Source organism: Malus sylvestris, chromosome 15, assembly GCF_916048215.2.
Source record: "Malus sylvestris chromosome 15, drMalSylv7.2, whole genome shotgun sequence".
In the NCBI taxonomy this organism is placed as follows: Eukaryota; Viridiplantae; Streptophyta; class Magnoliopsida; order Rosales; family Rosaceae; genus Malus; species Malus sylvestris.
In genome coordinates this window covers 25,399,661-25,411,665 of record NC_062274.1, presented here as the reverse complement: position 1 = coordinate 25,411,665, position 12,005 = coordinate 25,399,661, and the positions used below count along the sequence as shown (strand labels likewise).

General features: G+C 37.8%; 2 protein-coding genes across 3 annotated transcripts; both read left to right on the top strand.

Moving 5' to 3' along the window:
* The first annotated feature begins 91 nt into the window (after positions 1 to 91).
* On the top strand, positions 92 to 2,012 carry LOC126604137 (uncharacterized). 2 transcript variants are annotated; one of them, XM_050271257.1, is made up of 2 exons: positions 92 to 898; positions 1,015 to 2,012. In XM_050271257.1, exons 1-2 carry the CDS (start codon positions 826 to 828, stop codon positions 1,452 to 1,454), a joined length of 513 nt encoding a protein of 170 aa, XP_050127214.1. In that variant the 5' UTR covers positions 92 to 825; the 3' UTR covers positions 1,455 to 2,012. The 2 variants fall into 2 exon arrangements, with proteins under 2 accessions (XP_050127214.1, XP_050127213.1); XM_050271256.1 differs by having other exon boundaries at positions 1,006 to 2,012.
* Positions 2,013 to 3,160: 1,148 nt separating this feature from the next.
* Positions 3,161 to 8,796, top strand: LOC126604131 (U-box domain-containing protein 33-like). Its single transcript, XM_050271248.1, has 7 exons — positions 3,161 to 4,098; positions 4,530 to 5,156; positions 5,330 to 5,616; positions 6,227 to 6,362; positions 6,489 to 6,628; positions 7,589 to 7,712; positions 8,195 to 8,796. The coding sequence occupies exons 1-7, from the start codon at positions 3,546 to 3,548 to the stop codon at positions 8,551 to 8,553; spliced, it is 2,226 nt and encodes a 741-aa protein (XP_050127205.1). The 5' UTR covers positions 3,161 to 3,545; the 3' UTR covers positions 8,554 to 8,796.
* Positions 8,797 to 12,005: the final 3,209 nt, after the last annotated feature.

The following is a 12,005-nucleotide window of genomic DNA, read 5'->3' as shown; positions in this document are numbered from 1 at the left end:
AGTAAAAACCCACTAATGCCTACCTTTTTTCATCACTTCCCTCTCATCCCCTCCATGCTTCTCACATCTCTTAACCATCTATCCACTGGCTAATGGGTGTGGTCTCTCTATTGCTTTGTCGATTAGAGCCTTTGTATTTGTGGTCACTCTACCGATGTAGCAGATATGGCTTACTACTCGATCAGAGCCTTCGTATTTGTGGTTGCTCTATCGATGTAGCAGATATGGTCTACCACTCAACCCCGCATGTAAACTGGCGGCTATGTCAAGTACAAAGGTTGTCAGATTAACAATTAAAATCAAATTTAATCCACGGTAAAAATATACAACTAGGTTTGAAAAAGATATGACAGAGACAGACGGACAGACACCAACCTCCAAGGATAGTATACGGGATGATATAGAGCCTTCAATCTACGTATCTGATTTTCTTTGCTAATAATCAATTGCACATTCTCTTTTTTTTTACTAGTTTTTCACCAACAGCAAAAACTGTTTCCCACTAACCTCCAATTAAATTGCGTACACTGTTTCCCCGCTGCTATCAGGATCAAGTTTAGTTCCGGCTGCTGGTATGTAGCCTCGGCTATTATTTGCATGATTGCGTCAGGAAGAATGACATATTAAGCAAAATGGCGAAGCACTTGCCCGATTGGAAGCAGGGGCTGCTACTGCTAGAAGACCATCCGTGTACTGGGAGGTGCCTGAGGAAGCAGAGACCTTGCACATAGGAAGGTCTAAAGTGAACAAATTGTTGAACTCCATGGGTCGTTTTTAAGACCGCTAGATACTGTTCTGGAGGTGCAGCAGGAAGCAAGTGAAATCATGGAGGCCGTGGTTTCAATAAGCAATACAGAGACAGAACTCGAACCAGTTGAACAGAAGAGTGTGGTACAAGGTATACATAGAACTACTTGGTTTACACATAGAATTGTTGATTTAAAGATGTATGTAGATACCCATATAATCAATTGACAATGTATGGTGGTGGTGTAATTACGACAGAGACCTCAGGGCGTACTCTTGGAGCAGCACTTACAGTGTTGTTTGATGTCCTTAGGAATGTGAAGGAAAAGACCACGCTCTTTAAACCTCTGCTTGAAGACATAAAATCCACGCTCGACTCTTTAGAACCACTGATTGAAGAGATAGGAAAGTACAAGAAGGTGTTGGATCGTCCAAAAGAGGAACTACAACATTTTGAAAATCAAATGAAGAATGGGGCGGCGCTTGTTCAGAAATGCGCCAAGCTTAGTCCTTGGAAAGGCTACAAAAAGTATAGACACTCCATGGAACTTCTGGATTTGGACAAATCTCTACAAAGACTGTTAGCTATACTTAGAGCGCCAGAAATAAGAGATATGGAGACAGTAAGGAATATATCTACGGAGGTCAGCCAAAATGAATACGAGATTGATGCTTGGCATGCAGTACCTCACGTTCCACCGTTTTAGTTGAGTTGGATTTGCCTTTGAAGGAGTTGAAGATGATGTTATTGAACAATGAAAAGGTGTTGATATTGATGCTGATTTCTCCTGGAGGATTGGGGAAAACCACTTTGGCAACAAAGTTTTGTCAATATCAAGAAATCAAAGGTATGTTGTGCGCGTGCGATCACATGTGTATCATCATTTTATCTTTTTATTCTTGTTACAGTCCTACTTCTGAATCGCAAACTTCTGTAGTACTTTAGCCTGAAAGCTAACTTCTTATTATGGTATATATAGAAGTTCTTTCTGCTGCAGGGCGTCAAGGAATGTTTTACAACTGGACTAATCTTAAGAATATCATTGTCGTTCTTATGAGAGTTACTGATAACTATGTCCAAACCTCATGAGAGTTACTGATAGTTAGTCTCCTTGTGGAAAAATTCTGTGAACAACCTTCCCAGTACAAAGACTCTGAAGAATGTTCAAGGAATGATTCATTTGTAAGACCTCAACATCACCATCTTGTATGTTTTATGTTTGCGTAATCGTATATCTGCGTGCTTAAATGCCCGCTTGGTGATAGCTTACTTGTATTTGGATATGTCTTTTCAAGAACAATATCTACTTTGTCCTTGTTTCGAAAAAACACCCAACTTGGAACGTATTGTACAAGAACTACATCAATGCAAGGGTTCCCAGGTACCTACTATCCAAAACCAAGAAACCGTAATTAAGTGGTGGGAAAGGAAAAGGCAGCAAGGATGAAACGAAGAGGCGCGGGAGTGCTCTGGTAGTCGGTGAAGAAAAGATGGGGATGAGAGGATAGGAGGGAGAAAAATAAGTTTATAAAGATAAATTGAATTTTACATAGATAACATTAATTTTCAATAATTATAGCATAAAAATAATTTATTTTCAACAAGAACAATTTAGTAATCAAGCTAGTTTTAATTATGATTCCAGTAAACTAGTAAACAATATATATAGAACCAATATCGTTTGTATTCAGATTCCAATTTAGTTTCGTAAACAACTTTAACAGGAATCTAATTATGTTTCCTTCTCAATCCAATTCATCCTCAATCTAATTCCCCTCAATATGATTACGGATTAGTAAACGAGTCCGTAAAAACGTGCACCCTCAATTTGGATGGAACAATTTCGCTTAAACCTAATGGGATGCAAGGATAAAAGTTCAAACCTAAACCCCAATTCCATTAACTTTTCTTTCCTGGAGTTAGGTTTCTTGACCAGTCAACTAGCCGGAAAAAGTTCGACCGACCTTCTGCCAACTTGCCTAGTAAACGTCCACCTCAAATAGCTGGAAAGTTCTAGCGACCTGTTGAGAGTGTAAGAAATGAAAGGGTAGAGAAGCGGGTCTATATGGCTACAGTACTCAAGTTTGAATTTTTTATTCCGTGTTGTGTGTCACCATCCTATCTTTCGTCAACATAAAAAAACGTTATCAGCAGGTCTAAATGATAAGACAGGAAGGTTTACAATGATTTAGAGAGAGGATTTTCGGACTCAAAACACAGGATTCGGCTTTTCTGCCTCTCACTTGTCATACGTTGCTACACCTTCCTATTTTATATGTTTACGGATAAACTATATTAATATTTTATATTAATTTTATTTATATAAAGATAATAAGATAAAATATAATAGTAATATAAAATATTAACGTGTTTTAACTGTGATCGTATAAATAAGAAGAAATAAGAATGTACGAGAAGTAGGAAGGGAGAGAAGCCAGTTCCTAGCCATATAGCTCCGCTATGAAAATGGTCCCTCAAAAAGATCTGAAAGAGAACCAAACTAAAAGACGCGAAAGACGCGAAAGAAATACAACAAAATACCAAAAGAGAGGCCAGTTTACCTTGGCTCTTCAGCTCCAGCTTCGTCCGTTGACCTCTGGTGGCAGGCTCCAGGGACCAAGAGATGAAGGGAGGAGGATTGGGGTCTCGTCTCTTCCACCGTTCATGGTGCCTCCTCCTCCATTAGCAAGCGGAGCCACCCAATTCGCCACCGTATTGAATAAGGTTGGCCAAATTTTAGGTTGCAATCAAACACAGACATTTCTAATTTTGCTGTATTGGGAGTGCTTTGGTAACTATGGCACTAGAGTTTATTGGCGGAACACTGTTTACGCTGCTCTACGACGGCGTTAAGCAAGCGATGAGCAAGAGCAGCACCTTTAAATCCCTTCTGGGAGACCTCAAATCTACACTAGACTCCCTAGTACCGAGAGACATCCAACAAATTGAAGAACATAATGTGGAATTGGGTCTCCCCAACGACGAAATCGAAAGTCTTAAATTGAAGATGGAGGAAGGCGTAAAGCTGGTTGTAAAGTTATCGAATTTTCGAATGTGGAACTATTGCTGTCTGTATGATTATACTGACCAAATTGTTGAGTTGGATAGGGCTCTCAAAAGATTGCTGCAAAAATTGAAGATGCAGGAAACAAGGGATGTGAAAGAGGTTTTATTGTTGTCGAGGGAAAACCGAGATAAATTGGATGAAGTGAACAGAAGACTGTTGGATATACAGAAATTACTGCAGCAGAGAGCTGGGGAAGGAGGGAGTGGCTTGCAGAATTTGGTTTCCGGAAATAGTACAGAAACCGCTCCGCCGGAGCAAACTCGAGGGAATAGTGGGGAACAAGGTGAGTTGATTGGAACTAAATTTATAGACATGCTTGGTGTAGATTTTCTTTTGCCGTTTTTGGAATATAGCTTTTGTTGTAGCAATAAGCATTACTTAATATTTAGCTAATTTTAGATCAGACATATGGTAATTAAACCCGATCATCTGATATTGATTTTGCTTTCATTGAATATTGACTCCCATGGCTAGCAAGAGCTTCAAAACCCTTCTTTGATAGTAGCGTGTAATATTTTCGACTCCCTTATGAAACTTGTTGGTGTACCCGACGATAGAATAAACTTGCAAATAGAGAATAACTAGAAACACACAAAATATATACTGGTTTGGCAGAACTTTTGCGTACGTCTAGTTGTGATTTCTCTGGGTAGATGTGTATTCTTAAAATGAGAGATTAGGTTTTCTTATTTTGATGGTGTTGTAATTATGCAGTGACATCTTTTGATGGAGGAGCTTCTCTAGAAGCAGTGTTTTTGGCTTTGTTTGACGCTGTTATAGGAGCAAAGGACAAGACTGTGATGTTTAAACCACTATTTGAAAATCTTATATCCACCCTAGAATCTTTAAAACCATTGATTGAAGAGGTAACAAAACATAAGAAGATATTAGATCGCACAGAGGAGCGACTCGAAGATTTTAGAATACAAATGGAGAATGGTGTAGAGCTCATAGACAAGTGCGCCAAGGATCACTTGTGGGTCAGCTGCAAACAGTATAAATACACTGACAGGCTTCTCAGATTGGACGAATCGCTTCAAATACTGTTAAATATACTGAAAGTGCAAGTAGCAAGAGATGTGAAGCAGACCTCTGCTTCAGTGCAACATATAGAGGCCGTGATCAAGCAAATTGAAGAAAGTGCTGTGCTTCAGGATCAAATTCAAACTAGAGCTCGGAATGCATTACCTGAACCTTTATCACATACAGTTGGATTAGATATGCTGAATGTGCGGGGAACAAGGGATGTGAAGGAGGCATTGCTTTCTGTCAGGAATAAAATAGTGGTTGCGGAGAAAATCGAAGGAAGTGGTGTGGTACAGAACCTAAGTGAAATTGAAGGTACTGCAGTACATGAACCTCCATTCTTACAGTTGGATTTGATATAGGAGTCAAACCAACATAGCCATAGTATTCTGGTATTTTGATGTTATATATTCTTTTTAGAACTTATTTTGTCATATAACTGAATTTTGAGCTTTATTTACAATTTATATGGGATTTGTCATGTTTAGGATTGCGTTCAAGTAGCAAACTGTCGACTATCTCGGTGCCTTCAACTCTTCGGACAGAGGGTGAGATCGTGCAGTCCTCCAATGTGAAGAAATTCGGATTTAATGAACTGAAAACAGCCACCAGGAACTTCCATTCTGATTGTATTTTGGGTGAAGGACATTCAGGTTCTGTCTTTAAGGGGTGGGTTGATGAGAATTCACTAACAGCTGCCAAGCCTGGTACTGGCATGGTTGTTGCTGTGCAAAGGCTTAACCAAGAAGATCTGCTGGGTCACAAAGAATGGTTGGTGAGTATCACTTCTATCATTCGATGGCCTAAATGCACTTTCCTAATACCTTGTTGATTCGTTTTTGCTCAAAGTCCCCTGTGGATGAATTGTTGAGTTTAGTTAGAAAGACTAATATATTTAAACAGTCTTGATGAATCTTTTGTTAGAATATGAGCACAAGTGTAGGAGTATTTTGGCCAGATATTTGAGCTCAAATTGGTTTGAGTCTTATTAGAAGATGTTTGGTTGTCCTAGTTTATAAAGGATTGAGACCGGGAATAGGTCATAAATTACTCACTTATTTTAAAATTGGGAGACAATGTTGGTTTCCTACAAGGATTCTAATTGGAGAATCGTACGGATTGTATGTCTATATAATAGAGGTCATTGCTCTCAGAGTAAAACTGGCTCATAATTGGACTTAGACCTATTGTGAGTCGAGCATGTTGTTTTTGCAAGAGAGAAGAAGGCTTACTATTGAAGTCCGCTATGACTTCACCTTCTTTGATCTTTAAAGGTCAGATTATTCTTACATTTTGCTCCTTAATAGTTGTTACAAATAGATAGTCTTACTCGTAACATTTTTAGAGAATCATTTATTAATTTTGTGGAGCCTCTTGAACACTAGGCGGAAATCAACTACCTTGGGCAGCTGCATCATGAAAATCTTGTGAGGTTGATTGGTTACTGCTTAGAGGATGACCACCGACTTTTGGTGTATGAATTTATGCCTCGCGGAAGCTTGGATAGACATCTATTTAACAGTGAGTTATGAACTTCCTTCACTCTTTAGCCATTTGATCGTTAAAATCAGCATTACCGTTGCTAAGGAGATCAACTGTTTCACTACAAAGTATAATTTGGATACTTAAATGTTGTTGGTGGAACAGAGTCTTCTTTCTTTCAACCACTTCCGTGGAACCTTCGTATGAGGATTGCCCTTGGTGCTGCTAAGGGTCTAGCATTTCTTAGCAGTGATCTGCAAGTGATTTATCGTGACTTCAAAACTTCTGATATCCTGCTGGATTCGGTAAGTGAAACTTTTAACACGGTTGTCTCTGAAATTAGACCTTTCAATCAAAATGATCCATGAAATAGAAAATTCAATTTAGTCCTTGAAAATGGGTTTTGCAAATCAATGTGGTCGTTCCGTTGTCTTTCCGTCAAAGTTTCTATTAGTATGCTGATATGGCACAGGGTGGGTCTTACCCAACCAATCATATGGCGCCATGTAGATCAATCATAAAAACCAATGTTTTAAAAGATTTAAAACTAAAACTAAAAAGAACAAAAAAAGAAACAACGTCTTCTTCATTGAGGCACACGCAGCCTCCCAATTCATCTCCGCCGTCCGTTGCCAAGATTGATGCTGCGATGACGAACACGGCAGTGAGAAAGCCGTAATAGGCGATCAGACCGGACAAGAGAAGGGAGGACATGAAGATTGTGAACTACCACAACAGCGACGAGTCTCTCTCGATGAAGCTGAGCCCAATCTCCTAGCCGATGAATTTGAGATCCTAAGCTTGTTACCTGTTGTTTGGTTGCTGGGAAAATCTAATTGATTGGAATTGCTTGAAAACGATCTTCAATTCTCCACCTGAGTGAGAGATGAAGACAACATTGATGTTGTTCTTTTTATTTTTATTTTTTAGCACTTTTAGTTCAACCAAAAAAAAAAAAAAAAACCTGTTTTAATAAATAGTTTTTTTACATTGCGCCATATGATTAGATAGGATGACCTACTCAGTGCCGCATCACTACACTAACAGAAAAATTGACAGAAAGACAATGGAAGGACTAAATTGATTTGGGAGATCTCTTTTTAGGGACCAAACTGATTGATTTTTTTATATCAGTGACAATCTTGATTGAAATGTCCAATTTTCGGGAAGCAATCGTGATAAAAACCCTTTAACTATTGTTTTTTTCTTCTAGAATAGTTGGTGTAGATTTGCTCACACATCAAATTTTTATTGAAAAACCACAGATGAACAATGCTAAACTTTCAAATTTTGGTCTGGCCTGGGGTTGGCCAGCCAGTGATAAAACCCATGTCTCATCAAGGGTCTTGGGGACATATGGGTATGCAGCTCCTGAGTATATAGCCACAGGTACTTTAGTTTACAGTATTGGGTTCACTTACAAAAGCAAACTACCCCGAAAAGGGGGAAAACATGTGTACGTTTTGAATGGCCATGTTCTGTTTCTTGCAATATTCTGTGTTTGCGCCTTCAACTTCATGTATTATTAATCAGTTCAGTTCAATTTGATCACTCAAAACAACATCCCAAATATTTGCATCTGAAAACTAGAGCCACGTTTCTATCCTCTTTAGAATAAAATGGTGATTGTTTCATGGATTAGGACATTCTCCATCCTTTATTTGCATTACACATGAGTGTTGTAGGTTAAAATTGTGTAGGAACAAATTGTTTAGATTATACTTCTAAGAGGCTTCGTCTCCACCACTCTTCACCTTCACCAGTGTTGCAGCTACCACAATGCATTATTTTTATCTTAGATTTGATCTACAATGCATGATCACTCCCTTCTGATCCTTTTTTTTTTTTCTTCTGTATTTTTGTTTTTTTAGGTCAATTCACTGCCAAAATTAATGTGTATAGTTTTGGAGTTGTTCTGCTCGAAATGGTGTCTGGCAGACCAGTTGTGGACAAGAATCGGCCATCCGGAGAACACAATTTAGTTGAATGGGCCAAGCCTTACCTTGCCAGCAAACGCAAAGTTTCCAAAATTTTTGATGCTCGTATTGAAGGTCAGTACTCTTTGAGTGACGCTCTCAAAGTAGTTAATCTAGCAATTCACTGCTTAGCAGCAGACCCCAAGTCTAGGCCAAACATGAACGACGTGGTAATAACATTGGAGCAGCTTCAGAAAAGTGAACCTTCCCAAGTGCCGGCTGATCGTTCGAAGGGTCCAACCGGTCTGACATGAAGTGGGAGTAATTTTTGCCTCCATTCTATCAAATCTTCAAATTACTCCTATACACAACCGTTATTTTGAAAGTTTGGAAAACAGTAGATAGTTTTGTAAAACTAATTTCTTGAGTTTTCCACCTTTACTCTATTTATGAATTCATGAGTAAGAATTATTGCACTTTGTAACTTTTTATGTGTTTACACACACAAAAAAAAAAAAGAATAATTGGAAGATACGAGTCATACGACTTTTTGACAATAGGGGCAGTTGGACTTTGAATCTTCAGCGGTTGACCTTTGACTCAGGGAGGAGGGGGTCAGGCCTCTCCCACTATTACGGCGCCTCCTCCTCCATGAGCAACCGGAGCCACCCAATTCGCCAAATACTACTATTTCTAGTTTTTGCTTCTGAGATTGGATGAATCGCTTCAAAAAGTGCAAGTAGCAAGAGATGTGAGGCAGACTTTGCTTCAGTGCAACATATTCAGGCGGTGATCAAGCAAAATTGAAGAAGGTGGTGTCCTTCAAGATCAAATTCAAACTAGAGGTCGGAATGCATTACAATTTACCTGAACTTTATCACCTACAGCTGGATTAGATATGCTGAATGTGCAGGGAACAAGCGATGTGAACGATGCATTGCTTCTCGTCAGGAATAAAAAACCGGTTGCTGAGAAAATTGAAAGGAGTGACGTGGTACGGAAGCAAAGTGAAATGGAAGGAACTGCAGTACATGAACCTTCATTCTTACTAGGGGTGGTTCGGTATGGGATACCGAACCAAAACACTTATCCCGATTCCCAAACCAAAATTTTCGAGAATCCCAATTTCAATACCGATCCCAATTTTCGGGAATCCCAAAATATTTTCGGGATTTCAGGACAAATCTGAAATCCCGAAATAGTTTTGGGCTTTTGAGGTTTTGGACTAAATTTAACATATTATGCTTTTGGGCTAAAATTCAACATTTTATATTAAAAATTTGGGTTTTTAGGCAGGCTGCCAATCTGCCCAATTTGTTGTTACACTAAAATTTGAATCTACACAAATCTGCCAATCTGAATGCAATCTGCCAATCTGAAATATGTGCACCAAGATTTGCATCAATTCGGTTGAGCACCACCGCGGAATTAACTTCTAACTGCACGTTCAGCAGAGGCTAGAGTCTTTGAAGAGATTTGTCCCATTTAACAATTTTTTTACCATATTTAGCCTTTTCAAAGAAGTTAAAAAAAACCAGCGGTGTAGATTAACTTGGAATTTGGAAATAAGCACTTTCAAATTTATGTTATATAATAATAGTAAATGGCAACATACAATAATATAATATCATTTCTTCATTTTATGTTTATTTAAATATAACTTTAACTAAAAACTCTTGGTACTGTTTATTTTAACAAAAAAAGGTAAACTGTCGGTTTACCCCCTGAACTTTCACCTCACTTTCGATTTCCCCCCTGAACTTTTCTATTGGAAAATTAAGGACTCAAACTAATTTTTTTAGTCAATTTGCCCCCTACCGTTAGTTTTTCATATATTCCATTCATATTTCCGTTAAGTGAGACCATGTGCATAACATGTGAGGATAATTAAGTCATTTCAATTTAAAAATGATTAAAAACTGAAAATAAATAATAATAATAATTTTCCCTCTATTTTTTCCCGCTAATTCCTATCCTCAATTTTAATTTTCCCTCTCATTCCTATGCATGAGAAATAACATATGGTGTTATTGTCTTCATAAGTAGCTAAGTTAATCTTTTTTTTGAAGCATGTACTACCATTTTTATTTTCTCTAACAATTAATAATTTGACAAATGCTCATGGTGTTATTGTCTCCAAAGCAGTGCATTAATATAAGAAACATGTCCATAAAAAATACTAGGGTTTCTTATATTAATGCACTGCTTTGGAGACAATAGCACCATTAGCATTTGTCAAATTATTAATTTGTTAGAGAAAATAAAAATGGTAGACAATAACACCATATGTCATTTCTCAGCATAGGAATGAGAGGGAAAAATAAAATCGAGGATAGGAATTAGCGGGAAAAAATAGAGGGAAAGTTTTGCTTTTTTTATTATTTTCAGTTTTTTAATCATTTTTAAGAGTGAAATAACTTAATTACCCTCACATGTTGTGCACATGGTCTCACTTAACGGAAATATGGATGGAATATATGAAAAACTAACGGTAGGGGGCAAATTGGCTAAAAAAATTAGTTTGAGTCCTTAATTTTCCAATGAAAAAGTTCAGGGGGGAAATCGAAAGTGAGGTGAAAGTTCAGGGGGTAAACCGACAGTTTACTCTAACAAAAAATCATATTTTTACACTAAAAAGTCAATCCTGATACTATTCACTTTACCCTTTATTTTGTCTTTGTGGTTAAAACTCAAAGTTTACAAGTCATTTTTATTAGTTTTCCTTTATTTAGGAAACTAAGCTTATTATATTAACACTCCACATATTATTGAATAAACCTAACGTACTTCATACACCCTACATTTACTTTTCCAATCAAAATTTATATACTCACACATATTTTTCCATAATACATTTACACTCCACTCTCTCAACATACGTTTTACATTGGTCCCCTACATTTTCTACATACACGGATACACTCCACACTCTTCACAATGATTTCTTTATTCTTCTTTTTGGTCTGTGCTATGTACTGTTTGATACAAAATCATTCATGTTTAGCAAGGATTTGCTCATGTTTTTTCTATTGTTTAGCAACAAGGATTTGCTCAACTTCTTTTTAACTAGTGAACATTGATAAGTGAGGGGGTGTATCCCAAAATGACAATTTAGGATATGTATAAGATGATGATATGAGGAATGACTGGATGTATCTTACTAGCATTCTGTAAATTAATGGCACCCCATCCCACCACTAGATTATTTATCCTTTTTGCTTCTGGACTTCCGTTTTCCGTCCCGTTTTCAATGAATCAAAAAGGTGAATTACACATATGTGGTACGATGTGCAACGTGCTGTGTAGCACCAAAGATTCGGGTGTCCTAGTGTCACGGGCCGCATGTTAAAAACAAAGAAAATGCCCAAGACATCATATATCTAAGCCCATGAAGCCATGTCTTCATGGAAGCTTCTGGAACGTCCCGGAGAAATCAAGAACGTGGCGGAGCATTCAAGATAATCTAGGGCATTCCGGAACATTCCACACAAGTGTACATATTTAAGCCTCACCTAGAATAATCTAGATTAGGCAAGTTGTATCTAGAACTATGCTAGATATTTTTGGGATGTAAGTAGGGGATTCTAGAACCCTCCATTGAGGAGGTGACTTAGGCCTATAAATAGGAGGTAAGGCCATTTGGCCAAACCATCCAAGAATTGTAAGCAATTGTAAAGTTCTCTTAAGTTTCAATACAAAGCTTCCTTTCTCCCATCTTCTAAGTGATCTTAGCATTCTCCAAGCTATCTTAGCTTTCTTTGTGATT